We start from the raw sequence: 23735 nt of genomic DNA, 5'->3' as shown, positions 1-23735 counted from the left end.
CTTGGTTATAGATTCTTCTCTTTCATCACTTTACATTATGTCATTTCCTTCTGGCTTGCAGAGTTTCTGTTGAGAAATCAGCAGATAATCTTATGGAAGTTCCCTTGTATGTTATTTGTCATTTTTTTCCCTTGTTGTTTTAATATTTTGTCTTTAACTTTTGTCAGTTTGATTATTGTGTGTCTTTGTGTGTTCCTCTTTGAGATTATTCTGCCTGAGACTCTCTGTGCTTCCTGGACTTGGCTGACTGTTTCCTTTCCCATATTGGGGAAGTTTTCAGTTATTATCTCTTCAAATATTATCTCTGGTCCTTTCCCTCTCTTCTCCTTCTGGGACTCCACCTATAATGCAAATGTTCATGCATTTAACATTGTCCCAGAAGTCTCTTTGACTGTCTTCATTTTTTTTCCCCCTATATTCTGTTCTGTGGCAGTGATTTACACCATTTTGTTCTCCAGGTCGCTTATGCATTCTTCTGCCTCAGTTATTCTGCTATTGATTCCTTCTAATCTATTGTTCATCTCTGTCTGCTTGTTCTTTAGTGCTTCTAGGTCTTTGGTAAACACTTCTTACATCTTCTCTATTTTGTTACCAAGATCCTGAATCATCTTTACTATCATTATTCTGATTTCTTTTTCTGGAAGGTTTCCTATCTCCACTTCATTTAGTTTTTTGAGGTGTTTTATCTTGTCCCTTCACGTGGGACATAACTTTCTGCTTTTTCATCCTGATTAACTTTCTGTGATGCTTTTGAGACTGTGGTTCTTCTTGCTTCTTTTATCTGCCCTCTAGTAGATGATGCTAAATGCGGCTTGTATAAGCTTCCTGATGGAGGGATTGAGTGGGGAAAACTGGGTCTTGCTCTGGTGGGCAGGGTCTTGCTCAGTAAAGCTAGAATCCATTTATCTGCTGATGGGTGGGGTTGTTGCTCCCTCCCTGTTGGTTGTTTGGCCTGAGGTGACCCAGCTCTGGGATCTATGAACTCTATGGTAGGGTTAATGGTGACCTCCAAGAGGGCTTATACCAAGGGACATCTTCCAGGACTGCTGCTACCAGTGCCACCATCCTTGTGGCGAGCCCTTGCTGACCCATGCCTCCACAGGAGACTGCCTAACACTAGCAGGTAGGTCTGGCTCAGTCTCCTGTGAGGTCACTCCTCCTTTCCCCTGGGTCTTGGTGCAAGCAAAATTTTGTGCCCTCAAAGAATGGAGTCTCTGTTTCCCCCAGTCCTGTGGAAGTCCTACAATCAAATTCCGCTGATCTTCAAGGTCAGATTCTCTGGGGATTCCCATTCTTTGTTAGATCCCCAAGCTGGAAAGCCTGTCATGGGGCTCAGAACCTTCACAACACTCAGAGAACTTCTTCAGTGTTATTGTTCTCTAGTTTTTGGGTTGTCCACTCAGCGGGTATGGGATTGGATTTTATCGCAATTGCGCTCCTCCTACTATCTCACTGTGGCTTCTTCTTTGTCTTTGGATGTGGGGTATCTTTTTTTGGTGTCGATGGCTGTTCAAGAGTTCAAAACAGTTGCGATTTTGGTGATCTTGCAGGAGATCAGTACACACCCTTCCATTCCACCATCTTAAACCGGAAGCCCCCAATCACATATGATTTTTATTGCTTTCTCTTGTATTATCATACTAAGATGTCCAATATAATATTAAATAGAAGTGATGAGAACAAAAATCCCTGCCTTTTCAATATTTTAGGAAAAAGCATTCAATATTTTATTATTAACTGTGATACTGCCCGTGGGTTTTTCACAGATGCTCTTTAATCACACTTAAGAACTTTTCTTCTTATTCGGTTTGCCAAGTTTTTATCATGAATGGATGCCAAATTCTTTCAAGATATATTTTCTGCATCAATCAAGATGATTATTTTTTCTCTTTTGTTCTTTGATTTCCAACTGTTAAACAATCTTGCAACTCTGGGATAAATTCCACTTAGTCTTGATGTATTTTCATTTTTATATATTGTAGGTTTGAGTTTTCTAATAATTTGTCACAGACTTTTACTATCTCTGAGAGATAATGGTCTGCAATTTCCTTTTTTGTAATGTCCTTGACAAATTTTGGTGTCAGGATAGTGCCAGCTTCATAAAACAAGTTGTAAGAACAGCTCATTTAAAAGAGTTCATGCTAACGGCAATTTTTTAGAAGTAAAAACAAACAAACAGTGCCTGAAATTATATGACTGTTACTCTGATAGCAGAAAATGATTGAAACTAAAATGCTGAACAAAGAACAAAATTCAGTTATTTTATAACAATGAATATCTTGAAACTCTTATTAGCAGTTCTCTCTTAGGTACTAAATAGTTCTCTATTATGGCTCTTTGAAGTCAACTACTTCAGTTGCCTAGAGTTAAATCTTAGGCAAAGGTCAAGCAGTACTTACTGCTTTTGGAACCAATCTCAGATTTTCGGGAATAGGCAATCTATATGTTAAAAATAATTATTTAAGTATCTCTGAACATTTTTTTCCACTGTACTCAAATTATAATCTAGTTGGGAAAACATTAAATAAAAAGATAAAAACATTATTATAAATTTAAATGATAGTTCAATACGATAGAAAAGATAGCACAAGCCAGTAGGAGACAACACAGTCTTTAGGAGTTAAGGGAGAAATTATTTCAGGCTATTGTCATCAGAAAAAACTTTATACATCATAAAGGAAACAAACAAACAAAAAAGTTGAGCTATATGTTAAAAAGAAGTGAATGGAAAGGAAAATGAAATTTATTCCATTAAGAGTTGACAAAAGTGTGAAGGCTACAAGGCACCTGCATAAATTCAGATGAAAGGGAGCAAACAAATTTAGCTGTAACAGTATGGTTAAGAGCGTAGATCCTGAAGGCAGACTCTGATCTTGTCTCTGTCCCTGACTGGTTTTGTAACTTTGTACAAGTTATGGAACCTCCTTATGCTCCAGTTTCCTTTAAAAATGTGGACAAAACCATGAAAAAAAACTTTCCACTGTGATTATATCAGTTACATGAGTTAATGTATGTAAAGCTTTCAGACAGTATCTAGCACAAAGGGCTCCAAAAATATTTAAAAGGAGAGCTCAAACAGATTCATGAACTAACTGAACCCAAGGCTAGTCTAATAACATAAATGAGTGAAGCAGGTAGACTTTAGAAATACACTGTTTGCCATTAAACACATAGGAACTGTCTTCATTTCAAAAAAATTAAGCATTCTCTTCCATTTTTCTTAAAACACACATTCCTATTCCTTCTAGCTTTCCCACCCACTTCTAAAACAGATGTAAGTTTAAGAAATAATTAATTTTCATTTAACTCTGTTATAAGATAAAAACATTAGTATGAGCGCAGTGATAAATGACAACTGATACTCAGTCATACTGCAGGCAATCATAGAAAGCAGTAGGAACCTTAGAGAACCTGAAAATATAGTTGCACCTAAAGAAGGCCATTGATAGTCTCAGCTACTGCTGTCAAAAGATACTGTGGTCTTATGTTTTCAGATGTTCTCAATTTTCAAAAGAAGCTGAAAATTCAGAATCATGTAAAAGCTGCTGATATTCATATACAACCAATTTTTTAAAATTACAATGTTGACTGCCAGTGCCCCAGCTAAACAGTCTGACTGCTATATCTGACTCATGTTCTGCCAGTCTGCCATCTCTGTTTTAGTGCATAGTAACTAGAACAGTAAACTTTAACTATATCCAATTAAAAGTGTTTGGGGACTTCCCTGGTGGCATAGTGGATAGGACTCCACCTGCCAGTGCAGGAGACACAGTTCGATACTTGGTACAGGAGGATTCCACATGCCTCAGAGCAACTAGGCCCATGTGCCACAACTACTGAAGCCCAGTTTCAAATACTGAATCCTGCATACCTAGAGCCTGTGCTCTGCAACAAGAAAAACCACCTCAACAAATAGTCCAAGCACTGCAACAAAGAGGAGTCCCCCCTCACCACAACTAGAGAAAGTCTGCACAAAAACCAACAAAGACCCAGTGCAGCCAAAAAAAAAAAGTATTTGAACTGGCTGTGTGAATCAGTCTTCTTCAGTGGTGCTTTCTAATGCTTTTTAACACAGATCAAAATATTTTTAATTCAAAGTTTATTTCTAGAGTTTATATGTATTTTTAGTACATTAAGTGTGCTTCTTTGATTAATTCTCCCTTCCACTCACATTCCAAGGAACCTTCCAATAGTTGACACACCATTTCTTTGGTCAGTCTCCCTCTGTTCCTATCACTGTCTCTTCCCTTCACTTTTCTCCCTTCTTCTCTCTCTTTTCTTAACACACACATACATACACACACAGAGACAGGATAAACCCAAGGAGGAAACACCGAGACACACAGTAATTAAACAGACAAAAATTAAAGACAGATAAAATATTAAAAGCAACAAGGGGAAAATGACAAATAACATACAAGGGAACTCCCATCAGGATACCAGCTGATTCCTCAATAGAAAATCTACAAGCCAGAAGGGAATGGCATGATATATTTAAAGTGAAGAAACAAAAGAACCTACAACCAAGAATACTCTACCCAGCAAAACTCTCCTTCAGATTTGATGGAGAAATCAAAACTTTCCAGACAAGTAACAGTTAAAAGAATTCAGCATCACCAAACCAGCTTTACAACAAACACTAAAGGAATTTCTCTAGGAAGAAAACACAAGAGAAGGAAAAGACTGGCAGAAAGTAAACCTAAAACAATTAGGAAAATGGTAATAGGATCATACATATTGATACATACCTTAAATGTAAATGGATTACATGCACCAACCAAAAGATACAGACTGGCTGGGTGGATGAAAACATGTGCATGTATACACTTCCACGTACCACATTACTCTGCTTGACCCTCCCAAATTGTATGCAACTATTTTATATTGTTAAGTTAATCATGCTTGCATTATGGTTTGCAATTGCAACTTTTATTTTTTTTCTGGCTATTGATTGTGAAAACTGATAAACATCTTTTACTCTTGTGGTTACGTAACTATTGCTCACTTAATACCATTGTATCATGACTGGTCAACAGAAAAACAACAGAACTCTATATGACCAAAACTAGGATCTAATAGAAAAATCTGTAATCAATTTTTAAAATCCAGATGCATATAAGAAAAATCTTGAAATTTTTTGAAAAATACAAATGCTCGGTCAGGAGTTCAGTCTCTCAGTCATGTCCGACTCTTTGCAACCACATATACTGCAGCACACCAGCATTCCCTGTCACCAACTCCCAGAGCTTGCTCAAATTCATGTCCTTCAAGTTGGTGATGCCATCCAACCATCTCATCCTCTGACATCCCCTTCTCCTCCTGCCTGCAATCTTTCCCATCATCAGGGTCTTTACAGTGAGTCAGTTCTTCACATCAAGTGGTCAAAGTATTGGAGCTTCACCTTCAGCATCAGTTCTTCCAATGAATATTCAGGACTGATATCCTTTAGGAGTGACTGGTTTGATCTCCTTGCTGTCCAAAGGACTCAAGGGTCTTCTCTAATGCCACAGGTCAAAAGGATCAATTCTTTGGCACTCAGCTTTCTTAATGGTCCAACTCTCACATCTATACACAACTACTGGAAAAACTATAGCTTTGACTAGACGGACCTTTGGCAGTGAAGTAATGTCTCTGCTTTTTAATATGCTGTCTAGGTTTGTCATAGCTTTTCTTCCAAGGAACAAGTGTCTTTTAATTTAATGGCTACAGTCACCATCTGCAGTGATTTTGGAGCCCAAGAAAATAAAGTCTGTCATTGTTTCCATTGTTTCCCCATCTATTTGCCATGAAGTGATGGGACTGGATGCCACAATCTTCGTTTTTTGAATGTTGAGTTTTAAGCCAGCTTTTTCACTCTCCTCTTTCACACTTCATCAAGATGCTCTTTAGTTCTTCACTTTCTGCAATAAGGCTAGTATCATCTGTATTTCTGAGGTTATTGATATTTTTTCCAGAAACCTTGATTCCACCTTGTGCTTCATCCAGCCAGGCATTTTTGCATGGGTACCCTGCATATAAGTTAAATAAGCAGGGTAACAATGTACAGTCTTGACATACTCCTTTCCCAATTTGGAACCAGTCTGTTGTTCCATGTCCTTCTTGACCTGCATACAGATTTCTCAGGAGGCAGGTAATGTGGTATTCCTATCTCTTTAACATTTTCCACAGGTTGTTGTGATCCACACAGTCAAAGGCTTTAGCGTAGCCAATAAAGCAGATGTTTTTCTGGAACTCTCTTGCTCTTTCTATAATCCAAAGGATGTTGGCAATTTGATCTCTGGTTCCTCTGTCTTTTCTAAATCCAACCTGAACATCTGGAAGGTCTTCGTTCACATACTGTTGAAGCCTAGCTTGAAGGATTTTGAGCATGAGCTTGCTAGCATGTGACATGAGTACAACTGTGCAGTAGATTGAACATTCTTGGCATTGCTCTTCTTTAGGATTGGAATGAAAACTGACCTTTTCCAGTCCTATGGTCACTGCTGAGTTTTCCAAATTTGCTGGCATATGGAGTGCAGCACTTTACATTTTTCTTTTTTTAATTTATTTATTTTAATTGCAGGCTAATTACTTTACAATATTGTAGTGGGTTTTGCCATACATTTTTTAAAATTTATTTATTTTTTTTCTAATTTTATTTTATTTTTAAACTTTAAATAATTGTATTAGTTTTGCCAAATATCAAAATGAATCCGACACAGGTATACATGTGTTCCCCATCCCGAACCCTCCTCCCTCCTCCCTCCCCATACCATCCCTCTGGGCCGTCCCAGTGCACCAGCCCCAAGCATCCAGCATCGTGCATTGAACCTGGACTGGCAACTCGTTTCCTACATGATATTTTACATGTTTCATTGCCATTCTCCCAAATCTTCCCACCCTCTCCCTCTCCCACAGAGTCCATAAGACTGTTCTATACATCAGTGTCTCTTTTGCTGTCTCGTACACCGGGTTATTGTTACCATCTTTCTAAATTCCATATATATGCGTTAGTATACTGTATTTATGTTTTTCCTTCTGGCTTACTTCACTCTGTATAATAGGCTCCAGTTTCATCCACCTCATTAGAACTGATTCAAATGTATTCTTTTTAATGGCTGAGTAATACTCCATTGTGTATATGTACCACCGCTTTCTTATCCATTCATCTGCTGATGGACATCTAGGTTGCTTCCATGTCTTGGCTATTATAAACAGTGCTGCGATGAACATTGGGGTACACGTGTCTCTTTCTCTTCTGGTTTCCTCAGTGTGTATGCCCAGCAGTGGGGTTGCTGGATCATAATGCAGTTCTATTTCCAGTTTTTTAAGGAATCTCCACACTGTTCTCCATAGTGGCTGTACTAGTTTGCTTTCCCACCAACAGTGTAAGAGGGTTCCCTTTTCTCCACACCCTCTCCAGCATTTATTATTTGTAGACTTTTGGATCGCAGCCATTCTGACTGGTATGAAATGGTACCTCATAGTGGTTTTGATTTGCATTTCTCTGATAATGAGTGATGTTGAGCATCTTTTCATGTGTTTGTTAGCCATCTGTATGTCTTCTTTGGAGAAATGTCTATTTATTTCTTTGGCCCATTTTTTGATTGGGTCGTTTATTTTTCTGGAGTTGAGCTGTAGGAGTTGCTTGTATATTTTTGAGATTAGTTGTTTGTCGGTTGCTTCATTTGCTATTATTTTCTCCCATTCTGAAGGCTGTCTTTTCACCTTGCTAATAGTTTCCTTTGATGTGCAGAAGCTTTTAAGGTTAATTAGGTCCCATTTGTTTATTTTTGCTTTTATTTCCAATATTCTGGGAGGTGGGTCATAGAGGATCCTGCTGTGATGTATGTCGGACAGTGTTTTGCCTATGTTCTCCTCTAGGAGTTTTATAGTTTCTGGTCTTACGTTGAGATCTTTAATCCATTTTGAGTTTATTTTTTGTATGGTGTTAGAGAGTGGTCCAGTTTCATTCTTTTACAAGTGGTTGACCAGATTTCCCAGCACCACTTGTTAAAGAGATTGTCTTTAAGCCATTGTATATTCTTGCCTCCTTTGTCAAAGATAAGGTGTCCATATGTGCGTGGATTTATCTCTGGGCTTTCTGTTTTATTCCATTGATCAATATTTCTGTCTTTGTGCCAGTACCATACTGTCTTGATAACTGCGGCTTTGTAGTAGAGCCTGAAGTCAGGTAGGTTGATTCCTCCAGTTCCATTCTTCTTTCTCAAGATCGCTTTGGCTATTCGAGGTTTTTTGTATTTCCATACAAATTGTGAAATTATTTGTTCTAGCTCTGTGAAGAATACTGTTGGTAGCTTGATAGGGATTGCGTTGAATCTATAAATTGCTTTGGGTAGTATACTCATTTTCACTATATTGATTCTTCCAATCCATGAACATGGTATATTTCTCCATCTATTAGTGTCCTCTTTGATTTCTTCAACCAGTGTTTTATAGTTTTCTATATATAGGTCTTTAGTTTCTTTAGGTAGATATATTCCTAAGCATTTTATTCTTTCCGTTGCAATGGTGAATGGAATTGTTTCCTTAATTTCTCTTTCTGTTTTCTCATTATTAGTGTATAGGAATGCAAGGGATTTCTGTGTGTTGATTTTATATCCTGCAACTTTACTATAGTCATTGATTATTTCTAGTAATTTTCTGGTGGAATCTTTAGGGTTTTCTATGTAGAGGATCATGTCATCTGCAAACAGTGAGAGTTTTACTTCTTCTTTTCCAATTTGGATTCCTTTTATTTCTTTTTCTGCTCTGATTGCTGTGGCCAAAACTTCCAAAACTATGTTGAATAGTAATGGTGAAAGTGGGCACCCTTGTCTTGTTCCTGACTTTAGAGGAAATGCTTTCAATTTTTCACCATTGAGGATAATGTTTGCTGTGGGTTTGTCATATATAGCTTTTATTATGTTGAGGTATGTTCCTTCTATTCCTGCTTTCTGGAGAGTTTTTATCATAAATGGATGTTGAATTTTGTCAAAGGCTTTCTCTGCATCTATTGAGATAATCATATGGTTTTTATTTTTCAATTTGTTAATGTGGTGTATTACATTGATTGATTTGCGGATATTGAAGAATCCTTGCATCCCTGGGATAAAGCCCACTTGATCATGGTGTATGATCTTTTTAATGTGTTGTTGGATTCTGATTGCTAGAATTTTGTTAAGGATTTTTGCATCTATGTTCATCAGTGATATTGGCCTGTAGTTTTCTTTTTTTGTGGGATCTTTGTCAGGTTTTCGTATTAGGGTGATGGTGGCCTCATAGAATGAGTTTGGAAGTTTACCTTCCTCTGCAATTTTCTGGAAGAGTTTGAGCAGGATAGGTGTTAGCTCTTCTCTAAATTTTTGGTAGAATTCAGCTGTGAAGCCGTCTGGACCGGGGCTTTTGTTTGCTGGAAGATTTTTGACTACAGTTTCAATTTCCATGCTTGTGATGGGTCTGTTAAGATTTTCTATTTCTTCCTGGTCCAGTTTTGGAAAGTTGTACTTTTCTAAGAATGTGTCCATTTCTTCCACGTTGTCCATTTTATTGGCATATAATTGTTGATAGTAGTCTCTTATGATCCTTTGTATTTCTGTGTTGTCTGTTGTGATCTCTCCATTTTCGTTTCTAATTTGGTTGATTTCATTTTTCTCCCTTTGTTTCTTGATGAGTCTGGCTAATGGTTTGTCAATTTTATTTATCCTTTCAAAGAACCAGCTTTTGGTTTTGTTGATTTTTGCTATGGTCTCTTTTGTTTCTTTTGCATTTATTTCTGCTCTAATTTTTAAGATTTCTTTCCTTCTACTAACCCTGGGGTTCTTCATTGCTTCCTTTTCTAGTTGCTTTAGGTGTAGAGTTAGGTTATTTATTTGACTTTTTTCTTGTTTCTTGAGGTATGCCTGTATTGCCATGAACTTTCCCCTTAGGACTGCTTTTACAGTGTCCCACAGGTTTTGGGTTGTTGTGTTTTCATTTTCATTCGTTTCTATGCAAATTTTGATTTCTTTTTTGATTTCTTCTGTGATTTGTTGGTTATTCAGCAGCGTGTTGTGCAGCCTCCATATGTTGGAATTTTTAATAGTTTTTCTCCTGTAATTGACATCTAATCTTACTGCATTGTGGTCAGAAAAGATGCTTGGAATAATTTCAATTTTTCTGAATTTACCAAGGCTAGATTTATGGCCCAGGATGTGATCTATCCTGGATAAGGTTCCGTGTGCGCTTGAGAAAAAGGTGAAATTCATTGTTTTGGGATGAAATGTCCTATAGATATCAATTAGGTCTAACTGGTCTATTGTATCATTTAAAGTTTGTGTTTCCTTGTTAATTTTCTGTTTAGTTGATCTATCCATAGGTGTAAGTGGGGTATTAAAGTCTCCCACTATTATTGTGTTATTGTTAATTTCTCCTTTCATACTTGTTAGCATTTGTCTTACATACTGTGGTGCTCCCGTGTTGGGTGCATATATATTTATAATTGTTATATCTTCTTCTTGGATTGATCCTTTGATCATTATGTAGTGACCTTCTTTGTCTCTTTTCACAGCCTTTGTTTTAAAGTCTATTTTATCTGATATGAGTATTGCTACTCCTGCTTTCTTTTGGTCCCTATTTGCATGGAAAATCTTTTTCCAGCCCTTCATTTTCAGTCTGTATGTGTCCCCTGTTTTGAGGTGGGTCTCTTGTAGACAACATATGTAGGGGTCTTGTTTTTGTATCCATTCAGCCAGTCTTTGTCTTTTGGTTGGGGCATTCAACCCATTTACATTTAAGGGAATTACTGATAAGTATGATCCCGTTGCCATTTACTTTATTGTTTTGGGTTCGAGTTTATACACCGTTTTTGTGTTTCCTGTCTAGAGAATATCCTTTAGTATTTGTTGGAGAGCTGGTTTGGTGGTGCAGAATTCTCTCAGCTTTTGCTTGTCTGAAAAGCTTTTGATTTCTCCTTCATACTTGAATGAGATCCTTGCTGGGTACAATAATCTGGGCTGTAGGTTATTTTCTTTCATCATTTTAAGTATGTCTTGCCATTCCCTCCTGGCTTGAAGAGTTTCTATTGAAAGATCAGCTGTTATCCTTATGGGAATTCCCTTGTGTGTTATTTGTTGTTTTTCCCTTGCTGCTTTTAATATTTGTTCTTTGTGTTTGATCTTTGTTAATTTGATTAATATGTGTCTTGGGGTGTTTCGCCTTGGGTTTATCCTGTTTGGGACTCTCTGGGTTTCTTGGACTTGGGTGATTATTTCCTTCCCCATTTTAGGGAAGTTTTCTACTATTATCTCCTCAAGTATTTTCTCATGGTCTTTCTTTTTGTCTTCTTCTTCTGGAACCCCTATGATTCGAATGTTGTAGTGTTTAATATTGTCCTGGAGGTCTCTGAGATTGTCCTCATTTCTTTTAATTCGTTTTTCTTTTATCCTCTCTGATTCATTTATTTCTACCATTCTATCTTCTAATTCACTAATCCTGTCTTCTGCCTCTGTTATTCTACTATTTGTTGCCTCCAGAGTGTTTTTAATTTCACTTATTGCATTATTCATTATATATTGACTCTCTTTTATTTCTTCTAGGTCCTTGTTAAACCTTTCTTGCATCTTCTCAATCCTTGTCTCCAGGCTATTTATCTGTGATTCCATTTTAGTTTCAAGATTTTGGATCAATTTCACTATCATTATTCGGAATTCTTTATCAGGTAGATTCCCTATCTCTTCCTCTTTTGTTTGGTTTGGTGGGCATTTATCCTGTTCCTTTATCTGCTGGGTATCCTCTGTCTCTTCATCTTGTTTCAATTGCTGAGTTTGGGGTGTCCTTTCTGTATTCTGGCAGTTTGTGGAGTTCTCTTTATTGTGGCGTTTCCTCACTGTGTGTGGGTTTGTACAGGTGGCTTGTCAAGGTTTCATGGTTAGGGAAGCTTGTTCAGTGTTCTGGTGGGTGGAGCTGTATTTCTTCTCTCTGGAGTGCAATGAAATGTCCAGTAATGAGTTATGAGATGTCTATAGTTTTGGGGTGACTTTGGGCAGCCTGTATCTTGAAGCTCAGGGCTGTGTTCCTTTGTTGCTGGAGAATTTGTTGGTATGTCTTGCCCTGGAACTTATTGGCCCTTGTGTGGTGCTTGGTTTCAGTGTCGGTATGGAGGCATTTGATGAGCTCCTGTCAATTAATGTTCCTTGGAGTCAGGAGTTCCCTGGAGTCAGGGTTTGGACTTAAGTCTCCTGCTTCTGGTTATCGGTCTTATTTTTACAGTAGTTTCAAAACTTCTCCTTCTATACAGCACCATTGATAAAACATCTACATTAAAGATGAAAAGTTTCTCTACTGTGAGGGTCACTCAGAGAGGTTCACAGGGTTACATGGAGAAGAGAAGAGGGAGGAGGGAGTTAGAGGTGACCCAAATGAGATGAGCTGAATCAATAGTGGAGACAGTGGGCTAGCCTGTAGTCACTTCCTTATGTTGGAGTGCAGCACTTTAACAGTATCATCTTTTAGGATTTGAAATAGCTTAGCTAGAATTCCATCATCTCCACTAGCTTTGTTTGTAGTGATGCTTCCTAAGGCCCGCTTGATTTCATATTCCAGGATGCCTGGCTCTAGGTGAGTGATCACACCATCCTGGTTATCTGGGTCATTAAGATCTTTTTTGTATACTTCTGTGTATTCTTATCACCTTTGCTTAATATCTTCTGCTTCTGCTAGGTCCATACTGTTTCTGTCCTTTATTGTGCCCATCTTTGCATGAAATGTTACCTTTGTATCTCTAATTTTCTTGAAAAGATCTCTAGTCTTTCCCATTCTATTGTTTTCTTCTATTTCTTTGCATTGATTGCTGAGGAAGGCTTCCTTACCTCTCCTTGCTATTGTTTGGAACTCTACATTCAGATTAATATATATTTCCTTTTCTCCTTTGTCTTTAGTATTTTCAAAATTACAGGGAAGCTGGATCTCATCACCATTTTCAATTGCTGAAAGTGAAAAATATTTTAAATGGATATGAAAAAAAAAATCAGGCAAATGTAATCCTTAGTGCACAAAATCAGGCTATCTGTCTTTATGGTTCATTTAGGACACGTTACAAACTCATTTAAATGCTCACTTCTCTGCATTTTTAAAAAATGAGTCAAAAAAAAAAAATCTCCAACCAGGGCAGCATTAATAAGTTCGGAATTCAGCAGTATTTTAAGTGACAATATATGTAAATTTTAGCAGAATGATGCTTCCTCCTCAAAAGGCTGAGAATTTATTCCTGCCAAGAATTAATAACTCATTTTATTTACATTAGATTCAATTAAAAAAACTCAGGGTCATTACGTAAAACAACTGGCATTCTTAAAAGTGTAAATGTCAAAAAGACAAAAAAAAGTTGAAAAACTGCTTCAAATTAAAGAATGCTAAAGAGAACTGACAACTAAATGTAATTCAGGATCATGGATCAAATCCTAGATCAGATGGAAAACTTACCATGAGGTACTGACAGACTCTCCTCAACCAAACTTTTGGCAGGTTCTTATGAGCCCAGACCACCAGACCACCTTACCTGCCACCTGAGAAATCTGTACGCAGATCAAGAAGCAACACTTAGAACCAGACATGGAAAAGCCAACTGGTTCAAAATTGGGAAAGGAGTACATTAAGGCTGTATATTATCACCTTGCTTATTTAACTTATATGCAGAGTACATCATGCAAAATGCTGGGCTGGAAGAATGAAGCACAAGCTGGAATCAAGTTTTCCAGGAAAATATCAATAACCTCTGATATGCAGATGACACCACCCTTATGGCAGAAAGAGAAAAAGAACTAAATTGCCTCTTGATGAAGTTGAAAGAGGAGAATGAAAAACCTGGCTTAAAACTCAACATTCAAAAAACTAGGATCATGGCATCTGATCCCATCACTTCATAGGAAATAGATGGGGAAACAATGCAAACAATGACTTTATTTTCTTGAAGGGCTCCAAAATCACTGCAGATGGTGACTGCAGCCATTAAATTAAAAGACACTTACTCCTTGAAAGAAAAGTTATGACAAACCTAGACAGCATATTAAAAAACAGAGACATTACTTCACCAACAAAGGTCCATATAGTCAAAGCTATAGTTTTTCCAGTTGTCATGTATGGATGTGAGAGCTGGATCATAAAGAAAGCTGAGTGCCAAAGAAATGATGCTTTTGAACTGTGGTGTTGGAGAAGACTCTTGAGAGTCCCTTGGACTGCAAGGAGATCAAACCAGTCAATCCTAAAGGAAATCAGTCTTGAATATTCACTGGAAGGACTGATGCTGAAGCTGAAGCTCCAATACTTTGGTACCTTATGCAAAGAACTGACTCATTGGAAAAGATGCTGATGCTGGGAAATATTGAAGGCAGAAGGGGGTGACAGAGGACAAGATGGTTGGATGGCATCACTGACTCAATGCACATGAGTTTGAGCAAGCTCTGGGAGTTGGTGATGGACAGGGAAACCTGACGTGCTGCAGTCCATCGGGTTGCAAAGAGCTGGACATGACTGAGCTACTGAACTAAAGTGACTCTGAGCCCAAATAGGCCCTGTCCTTAGGCATGTCTGCTGCTGCTGCTTCTGCTAAGTCACTTCAGTCGTGTCCGACTCTTAGCGACCCCATGGACTGCAGCCCACCAGGCTCCTCCGTCCATGGGATTTTCCAGGCAAGAGTACTGGAGTGGGGTGCATTGCCTTCTCCTAGGCATGTCTAGAGCCCCATTTTAGCAAGAATCCTGTTAAGTCAGTTTAGCCACAATCCACTATCCTCCATTATCTGATCATCCTTGGTAACTGACCAAATTCCTTACACCTATCTTTCCCCCAGGTGATGTCTGATCACTGTGGCCTGCCTTCAGGAAGAATCCTATTGTAGCCAGAATTTTCCCTTCCTACTGATGTTTCTTGTTAGTAATTTTCTATCCATACACACTGCCCTACCCTCAACCCCAGGCTCCCTGCCTATAAATCTCCATTTTTCCTTATTACATTTGAAATTGAGTCCACCCCTATACTCTCTTCCTTTATTCCAACAGTTCCTGAGTAAAATCTGTTTTTGTTGCTCTAACTACTGTCAAGGTCTGGTTTTCTTTGACAGTAGTATAAACTGCAACTAGCAAATTTTAAAAATGGATTGTATGAGCCTGATAAGAGCATTTGATCAATGTTGAATTTCCTGAATTTGAGGCATACACTGCAGTTTCGTAGAATAAGGGGCTGGAAAACTTTTTCTGTAACAAGACCAGATAGTATGTATTTCAGGCATAGAAGGTGATCTATAGTCTCTATCACCTATTCTTTTTTGTTTTTGTTCTTTACAACACTTTAAAAATGTAAAACCACTTTTAGATCAAGAGCTATGTAAAAATAAGGGCTGAAGTTAGCTCAAGAGCCATAGTTTGCCAACCCCTAATACAGACAATGTTCCTTAATGCTCCTTAAAAATATGCAATGAACCATGTAAAGATAAAAGGTCATCATAGCTGCAACTTCCTCTCAAAGATTGAGCAAAAATAATAATAACAATAACACATTAGAGAAAAAAGTGATGACAAACAGTGCAGACACCTGATCAGCATAGTGTACTACCCAGAACTCCTGGGACTCAAGCAATCCTCCCTCCTTAGCTTCAAAAGCTGAGGATTAAAGCCAGATTTCTATTTCTTCCAAACTCTTTCTTCATATTTCTGTGCAGCAGCAGTGGACATAGAGACAAGATTTTGGCAGCAATGAAAACAGACAGCAGAATATTCACAATTGGTAAACCTATGTGAAAGGTGAAGGGAATTCACCATATTATGCTTACAATTTTTCTTTAAATTTGATATTTTTTCAAAATAAAGAGTTTTTTAAAAAGCCATAGATGTCCCTGGGGAAGCCAGGACATGTGCAAGCCTCAATGTGCAAGCCTGAGGCATGGTTCCAGTGGCTCAGAAAAGAATGAGACTCCCACAAGGCAAAAGGTATCCTGTCATCTGGGTCATCTCAGTACATACCCATGGGTCCAAAGGTATCTAGATTCTCCTGTCATCACCAGCAAACTCCGACAAGGCAGCATAACTGGCACTGTCATACCATCTGGGTGCTTAAAATCCATGACAATCTTGAAATAAAGGCAAAAGCATGAAGATCAATCAACCCAAAAAGTCATACACTCCAAAGATAAGAGCAATTCACTGATTCTATCTTTCTAAGCTAATAGAGATTAAAACATGGTAATGTTTATAGGAAAGCATAGCACAGTGGTTCTCAAACTTCAGTGCACATAAGAATCAACTGAATGACTAAAAGTAGGTCTACAGTAAGGCTCAGAAATCTGCATTTCTAACAATTACCTAAGGAAATTATGATGCAGGTGGTCAGAGAAGCATTCATACTATGAAAAACATTAGTAGTCAAATTCAAGGACTTAGAACCTGAAACATTCATATCTTGGCTTTTTCACTTACTGGCCATATGATTCAGGACAACTTATTTAACACCTCTGTGTCCAGTTTCCTCAATTTTTATAGGATTGTCATAGTATCTGGTACATTGTAAGTACAAAAACAGTAGATATTATTCATATGCAGATATGCGAAGTCACTTCAGTCATGTCCAACTTTTTGTGACTCTCTGGACTGTAGCCTGCCAGGTTCCTTCGTCCATGGGATTCTCCAGGCAAGAATACTGCAGTGGGTTGCCATGCCTTCCTCCAGAGGATCTTCCTGACTTAGGAACTGAACGTGTATCTCTTATATCTCTTGCACTGGCAGGTGGGTTCTTTATCACTAGTGCCATGTGGGAAGCCCATTTTAGAATATTAACAATTAACAATTTAAGGAGAAGTAACTATTACATGCAGATTTTCATGTAATTCATTTTTCCTTTAAAGTGACACAACATTTTAGACTTAAATATTCTCTTATTTATTTATTTGGCTGCACTGGGTCTTAGTTGCAGTACATGGGATCTAGTTTCCTGACCAGGAATTGAACCTGGGGCTCTTGAATTTGGAGTACCATCTTAGCCATGGGACCACAAGGGAAATCTCTAAATGTGAATTTTTAAAAGGCACATCAAAGGGCTAAAAAAAATTTAAGTGAACAAATCAATCCATGTGAAAAATAAATATGCCAAGTTAGTATCAGCGGGATGAACATTATTTAGCATAATACCTTCATCAGAGGTAAATTTAGGACAGCACTAGGCACCAAAGCAAGCATTTAGTAACTAATACCTATTAATAATAATAATATTGGGTAAAACAGATGATACACATGAAAATTCTTCATAAATTATATAGAATTATATTGATCCTTATTGCAAAATTCAGACTTAAATTGAAGAAAACAGGGAAAACCACCAGGCCATTCAGGTATGACCTAAGTCAAATACCTTATGACTATACAGTAGAAGTGACAAATAGACTCAAGGGATTAGATCTGGTAAACAGAGTGCCTGAAAAACTATGGATGGAGGTTCGTAACACTGTACAGCAGGCAGTGATCAAAACCATCCCCGAGAAAAAAAAATGCAAAAAGCAAAAATGGCTAATGCACGATACTGGATACTTGGGGCTGGTGCACTGGGACGACCCAGAGGGATGGTATGAGGAGGGAGGAGGGAGCAGGGTTCAGGATGGGGAACACATGTATACCTGTGGCGGATTCATTTCGATATTTGGCAAAACTAATACAATTATGTAAAGTTTAAAAATAAAATAAAATTTAAAAAAAAAGCAAAAATGGTTGTTTGAGGAGGCCTTACAAATAGCTGAAAAAAGCAGAGAAATGAAAGGCAAAAGAGAAAAGGAAAGATACACCCATCTGAATGCAGAGTCCAAAGAATAGCACACAGAGAATAAGAAAGCCTTTTAAAGTGATCAGTGCAAAGAAACAGGGCAAAACAATGGGATGGGAAAGACTAGAGATCTTTTCAAGAAAATTAGAGATATAAAGGTAACATTTCATGCAAAGATGAGCACAATAAAGGACAAAAATGGTATGGATCTAATAGAAGCAGAAGATATTGAGACGAGGTAGCAAGAAAACACAGAAGAACTGTACAAGAAAGTCTTAATGACCCAGATAACCATGATGGTGTGATCAATCACCAACAGCCAGACATCCTGGAGCATGAAGTCAAGCAGTCCTTAGGAAGCATCACTAGAAACAAAGCTAGGGGAGGTGATGGAATTCCAGTTGAGCTATTTCAAATCCTAAAAGATGATACTATTAAAGTGCTACGCTCCATATACCAACAAATTTGGAAAACTCAGCAGTGGCCACAGGACTGGAAAAGGTCAGTTTTCATTCCAATTCCAAAGAAGGGCTTGCCCTTCTGCACAGTTGCACTCAGTTCACATGCTAGCAAGATCATGCTCAAAATCCTTCAAGCTAGGTTTCAACAGTCTGTGAACCAAGAACTTCCAGATGTACAAGCTGGATTTAGAAAAGGCAGAGGAACCAGAGATCAAATTGCCAACAACCATTGGATCATAGAAAAAGCAAGGGAATTTCAGAAAAACATCTACTTCTGCTTCATTGACTATGCTAAAGCCTTTGACTTTCCACAACAACATGTGGAAAATTCTTAAAGAATTGGGAAAACCAGACCATCCTACCGGCCTCCTGTGAAACTTGTATGTGGGTCAAGAAGCAACAGTTAGAACCAACTGGACATGGAAAAACGAACTGGTTCCAAATTGGGAAAGGAGTATGTCAAGGCTGCATACTGTCACCAGTTTATTTAACTTCTGTGCAGAGTACATCATGCAAAATGCTGGGCTGGATGAAGCACAAGCTGGAATCAAGATTTCCGGGAGGAATATCAATAACTTCAGATATGCTGATGACACCACCCGAATGGCAGAAAGTGAAGAAAAATTAAAGAGCCTCTTGATGAAGTGTGAAAGAGGAGAGTGAGAAATCTGGATTAAAACTCAACATTCAAAAATCTAAGATCTAAAAGAAAAACAGAAAACGAAGATCATGGCATCCGGTCCCATCACTCCATGGCAAGCAGATAGAGAAAAAATGAAAACAGTGACAGAATTTATTTCCTTGGGCTCCAAAATCACTGCAGAGAGTGATCACTATCATGAAATTAAAAGACATTTGGCTCCCTGAAAGAAAAGCTGTGACCAACCTAGACAGCGCATTAAAAAGTAGAATCATCACTTTGCCAACAAAGGTCCACATAGTCAAAGCTATGGTTTTTCCAGTAGTCATATATGGATGTGAGAGTTGGACCATGAAGGCTGAGTGCCAAAGAATCAATGTTTTCAAATCTGTGGTACTGAGAAGACTCCTGAGAGTCCCTTGGACAACACAGAGATCAAACCACTCAATCCTAAAGGAAATCAGTCCTGAGTATTCACTGGAAGGACTGATGCTGAAGCTGAAGCTCCAACACTTTGACCACTTGATGCAAAGAGCCAACTCACTGGAAAAGACCTTGATGCTGGGAAAGATTGAGGGCAGGAAGAGAAGCGGGTGAGAGAGGATGAGACAGTTGGATGGCATCACTGACTCAAGGGACATGAGTCTGAGCAAACTCCAGGAGATAGTGAAGGACAGGGAACTCTGGCATGTTAGTCCATGGGGTTGCAAAGAGTCGTACATGAGTGAGCGACTGAACAACAATAATACTGGTCTAAAAAACTCTTTTTCACTTTCTCATATGCCCTTTCAAATTAAGTATAGAAAATAAAGTATGATGATAGAATTTAGTTTTCCAATTATCTATTCCAAATGATGACACATAATTTCAAACAGTCCATAAAGCACTCTCCACACTCCAAAAGCATTCTATTTTAAAAACACTGTAGATAAATTATGTTTGGGACATGAAACGTACTGAAACCTGAAACTTCCCTGAAATGTATAACTAACAGAAGATGGGCTGACAGACTGAGGATCAATAGATGGACAGATATTTAATAAAGCAGATATATTAAAATGTTAACCGTAGTATCTAGGTGGTGAATTTATACAGATTTACTGTATAATATGATCAACTTTTCTGTCTAAAAAATTTCATTATTAAATGTTGGGAAAAGGGGAGAAAAGTACCACTGTAGCCCATTTTTAAGCAAACATACATATAGGCTTCAATTTTCTGAATAAACACTAAGGTCCACAAAAAAGAAACAATAATAGATTATTATTAATTTGGCTCAGTGGTAAAGAATCTACCTGCAATGCAAGAGACACAGGAGATGTGGGTTCCATCCCTGGGTCAAATCCCTGGGTTGGGAGGATCCCTGGAGGAGGAAATGGAAACCCACTCCAGGATTCTTGCCTGGAAAAACCCCTAGAGAGGAGCCTGGAGGGCTACAGTCCAAATGGTTGCAAAGAGTCAGACACAACTGAGCACTGAGCACACACAAACATGATCAGCTATGACTCAAAGGAATGAAATCAATCTGGGTGAAAACACTTGATGGGAAAATATCATCAGATACTAGACTCAGACTCTACAGTTTTATCACTTCAGTTCAGTTGCTCAGTCACATCTGACTCTGCAAAGCCAAGGAGTGAAGAACCCCAGGCTTCCCTGTCCATCACCAACTCCCAGAGCTGGCTCAAACCCATGTCCATTGAGTCAGTGACGCCATCCAGCCATCTCATCCTCTGTCGACCCCTTCTCCTCCTGCCCTCAATCTTTCCCAGCATCAGGGTCTTTGCAAAAGAGTCAGTTCTTCGCATCAGGTAGCCAAAGTATTGGAGTTTCAGCTTCAGCATCACCCTTCCAATGAATACTCAGGACTGATTTGCCTTAGAACTTACTGGTTTGATCTCTTTGCAGTCCAGGGGACTCTCAAAGAGTCTTCTCCAACATGAAAGTTCCAAAGCATCAATTCTTCAGCACTCCGCTTTCTTTATAGTCCAACTCTCACATCCATACATGACAACAGGAGAAAAGATAGCTTTGACTAGACGGACCTTTGTCAGCAAAGTAATGTCTCTGCTTTTTAATATGCTGTCTACGTTTGTCATAGTTTTTCTTCCAAGGAACAAGTATATTTTAATTTGATGGCTGCAGTCACCATCTGCAGTGATTTTGGAGCCCCCCAAAATAAAGTCTGTCGCTGTTTCCATTGTTTCCCCATCTATCTGCCATGAAGGGATGGGACTGGATGTCATGATCTTAGTTTTCTGAATGCTGAGCTTTAAGTCGAGTTTTTCACTCTCCTCTTTCACTTTCATCAAGAGACTCTTTAGTTCTTCTTCACTTTCTGCCATAAGGGTGGTGTTATCTGCGTATGAGGTTATTGATATTTCTCCTAGCAATCTTGATTCCAGCTTGTGCTACATCCAGCCAGGCATTTCCCATGATGTACTCTGCATAGAAGTTAAATAGTAAGGAAGGTGACAATATACAGCATTGACATGCTCCTTTCCCAATTTGGAACCAGTCTGTTGTTCCATTTCCAGTTCTAATTGTTGCTTCTTGACCTGCATACAGATTTCTCAGGAGGCAGGTAAGGTGGTCTGGTATTCCCATCTCTTGAAGAATTTTCCACAGTTTGTTGTGAACCACACAAAGGCTTGGGTGTAGTCAATAAAGAAGAAGTAGACTTTTTCTGGAACTCTCTTGCTTTTGTGATGATTCAACAGAAGTTGGCAACTTGATCTCTGGTTCCTCTGCCTTTTCTAAATCGAGCTGGAACATATGGGAGTTCACGGTTCACATACTGTTGAAGCCTGGCTTGAAAAATTTTGAGCATTACTTTGCTAGCGTGTGAGATGAGTCCAATTGTACAGTAGTTTGAACATTCTTTGGCATTGTCTTTCTTTGGGATTGGAATGAAAACTGATCTTTTCCAGTCCTGTGGCCCCTGCTGAGTTTTCCAAATTTGCTGACATATTGAGTGCAGCACTTTCACGGCATCGTCTTTTAGGATTTGAAATAGCTCAATTGGAGTTCCATCACCTCCACTAGCTTTGTTTGTAGTGATGCTTCCTAAGGCCCACTTGACTTTGCATTCTAGGATGTCTAGCTCTAGGTGAATGATCATATCATCCTGGTTATCTGGGTCATGAAGATCTTTTTTGTATAGTTTTCTGTGTATTCTTGCTACCTCCTCTCTTAATATCTTCTGCTTCTGTTAGATCCATACCATTTTTGTCCTTTATTGAGCCCATCTTTGCATGAAATGTTCCCTTGGTATCTCTAATTTTCTTGAAGAGATCTCTAGTCTCTTCCATTCTATTGTTTTCCTCTATTTCTTTGCATTGATCACTGAGGAAGGCTTTCTTGTCTCTCCTTGCTATTCTTTGGAACTCTGCATTCAGATGAGTATATCTTTCCTTTTCTCCTTTGACTTTTGCTTCTCTTCTTTTCTCAGCTATTTGTAAGGCCTCCTCAGGCAACCATTTTGCCTTTTTGCATTTCTTTTTCTTGGGGATGGTCTTGATCACTGCCTCCTGTACAATGTCACGAACCTCCATCCATAGTTCTTCAAGCACTCTATCAGGTCTAATCACTTTAATCTAGTTGTCACTTCCACTGTATAATTATAAGGGATTTGATTTAGGTCATACCTGAATGATGTAGTGGTTTTCCATACTTTCTTCAAGTCTGAACTCTGCAATAAGGAGTTCATGATCTGAGTCACAGTCAGCTCCCATTCTTGTTTTTGCTGACTCTATAGAGCTTCTCCATCTTTGGCTGCAAAGAATATAATCAATCAGATTTCGGTATTGACCACCTGGTGATGTCCATGTGTAGAGTCGCCTTTTGTGTTGTTGGAAGAGGGTATTTTCTATGACCAGTGTGTTCTCTTGTCAAAACTCTGTTAGCCTTTGCCCTGCTTCATTTTGTACTCCAAGGCCAAACTTGCCTGTTACTTCATATATCTATTGACTTCCTCCTTTTGCATTCCAGTCCCCTACAATGAAAAGGACATCTTTTTGGGGTGTTAGTTCTAGAAGGTATTGTAGGTCTTCACAGAACCATTCAACTTCAGCTTCTTCAGCACTACTGGTTGGGGCATGGACTTGGATTACTGTGATATTGAATGGTTTGCCTTGGAAACAAACAGAGATCATTCTGTCATTTTTGAGATTGCACCCAAGTACTGCATTTCAGACTCTTTTGTTGATTATGAGGCTATTCCATTTCTTCTAAGGGATTCTTGCCCACAGTAGTAGATATAATGGTCATCTGAGTTAAATTCGTCCATTCCAGTCCATTTGAGTTCACTGATTTCTAAAGTCGATGTTCACTCTTGCCAACTCCTGTCTGACCACTTGTAATTTACCTTGATTCATGGACCTAACACTCCAGGTTCCTATGCAATATTATTTTCTACATCATCAGACTTTACTTCCTTCACCAGTCACATCCACAACTGGATGTTGTTTTTGCTTTGGCTCCATCTCTTCAATCTTTCTGGAGTTATTTCTCCACTCTTCTCCAGTAGCATATTGGGCACCTACCAACCTGGGGAGCTAATCTTTCAGTGTCCTGTCTTTTTGCTTTCTCACACTGTTCATGGGGTTCTCAAGTCAAGAATACTGAAGTGGTTTGCCATTGCCTTCTCCAGTGGACCATGTTTTGTCAAAACTCTCTACCATGAACTGTCCGTCTTGGATGGCCCTACATGGCATTGCTCATAGTTGCACTGAGTTAGACAAGGCTGTGGTCTATGTGATCAGTTTGATTAGTTTTCTGTGATTCTGGTTTTCATTCTGTCAGCCACCTGATGGATAAGGATAAGAGGCTTATGAAAGCTTCCTGATCAGAGAGACTGACTGTGGGGGAAACTG

The 23735-nt window shown here is 38.6% G+C and overlaps 1 protein-coding gene across 2 annotated transcripts in view; it reads right to left on the bottom strand.

Annotated features, from left to right (window-relative positions):
- Positions 1-23735, bottom strand: part of ALKBH8 (alkB homolog 8, tRNA methyltransferase) — a 131357-nt gene that overhangs the window by 55105 nt on the left and 52517 nt on the right. For both annotated transcript variants that reach the window (XM_027563854.1, XM_027563855.1), the window contains one exon: positions 15975-16081. In XM_027563854.1, the coding sequence (XP_027419655.1) occupies positions 15975-16081 (107 nt within the window). The remainder of the gene's footprint in view (positions 1-15974; positions 16082-23735) is intronic.

The sequence above is a fragment of the Bos indicus x Bos taurus genome, chromosome 15 (assembly GCF_003369695.1).
Source record: "Bos indicus x Bos taurus breed Angus x Brahman F1 hybrid chromosome 15, Bos_hybrid_MaternalHap_v2.0, whole genome shotgun sequence".
NCBI lineage: Eukaryota > Metazoa > Chordata > Mammalia > Artiodactyla > Bovidae > Bos > Bos indicus x Bos taurus.
This window is presented reverse-complemented; position numbering and strand designations above follow the sequence as displayed.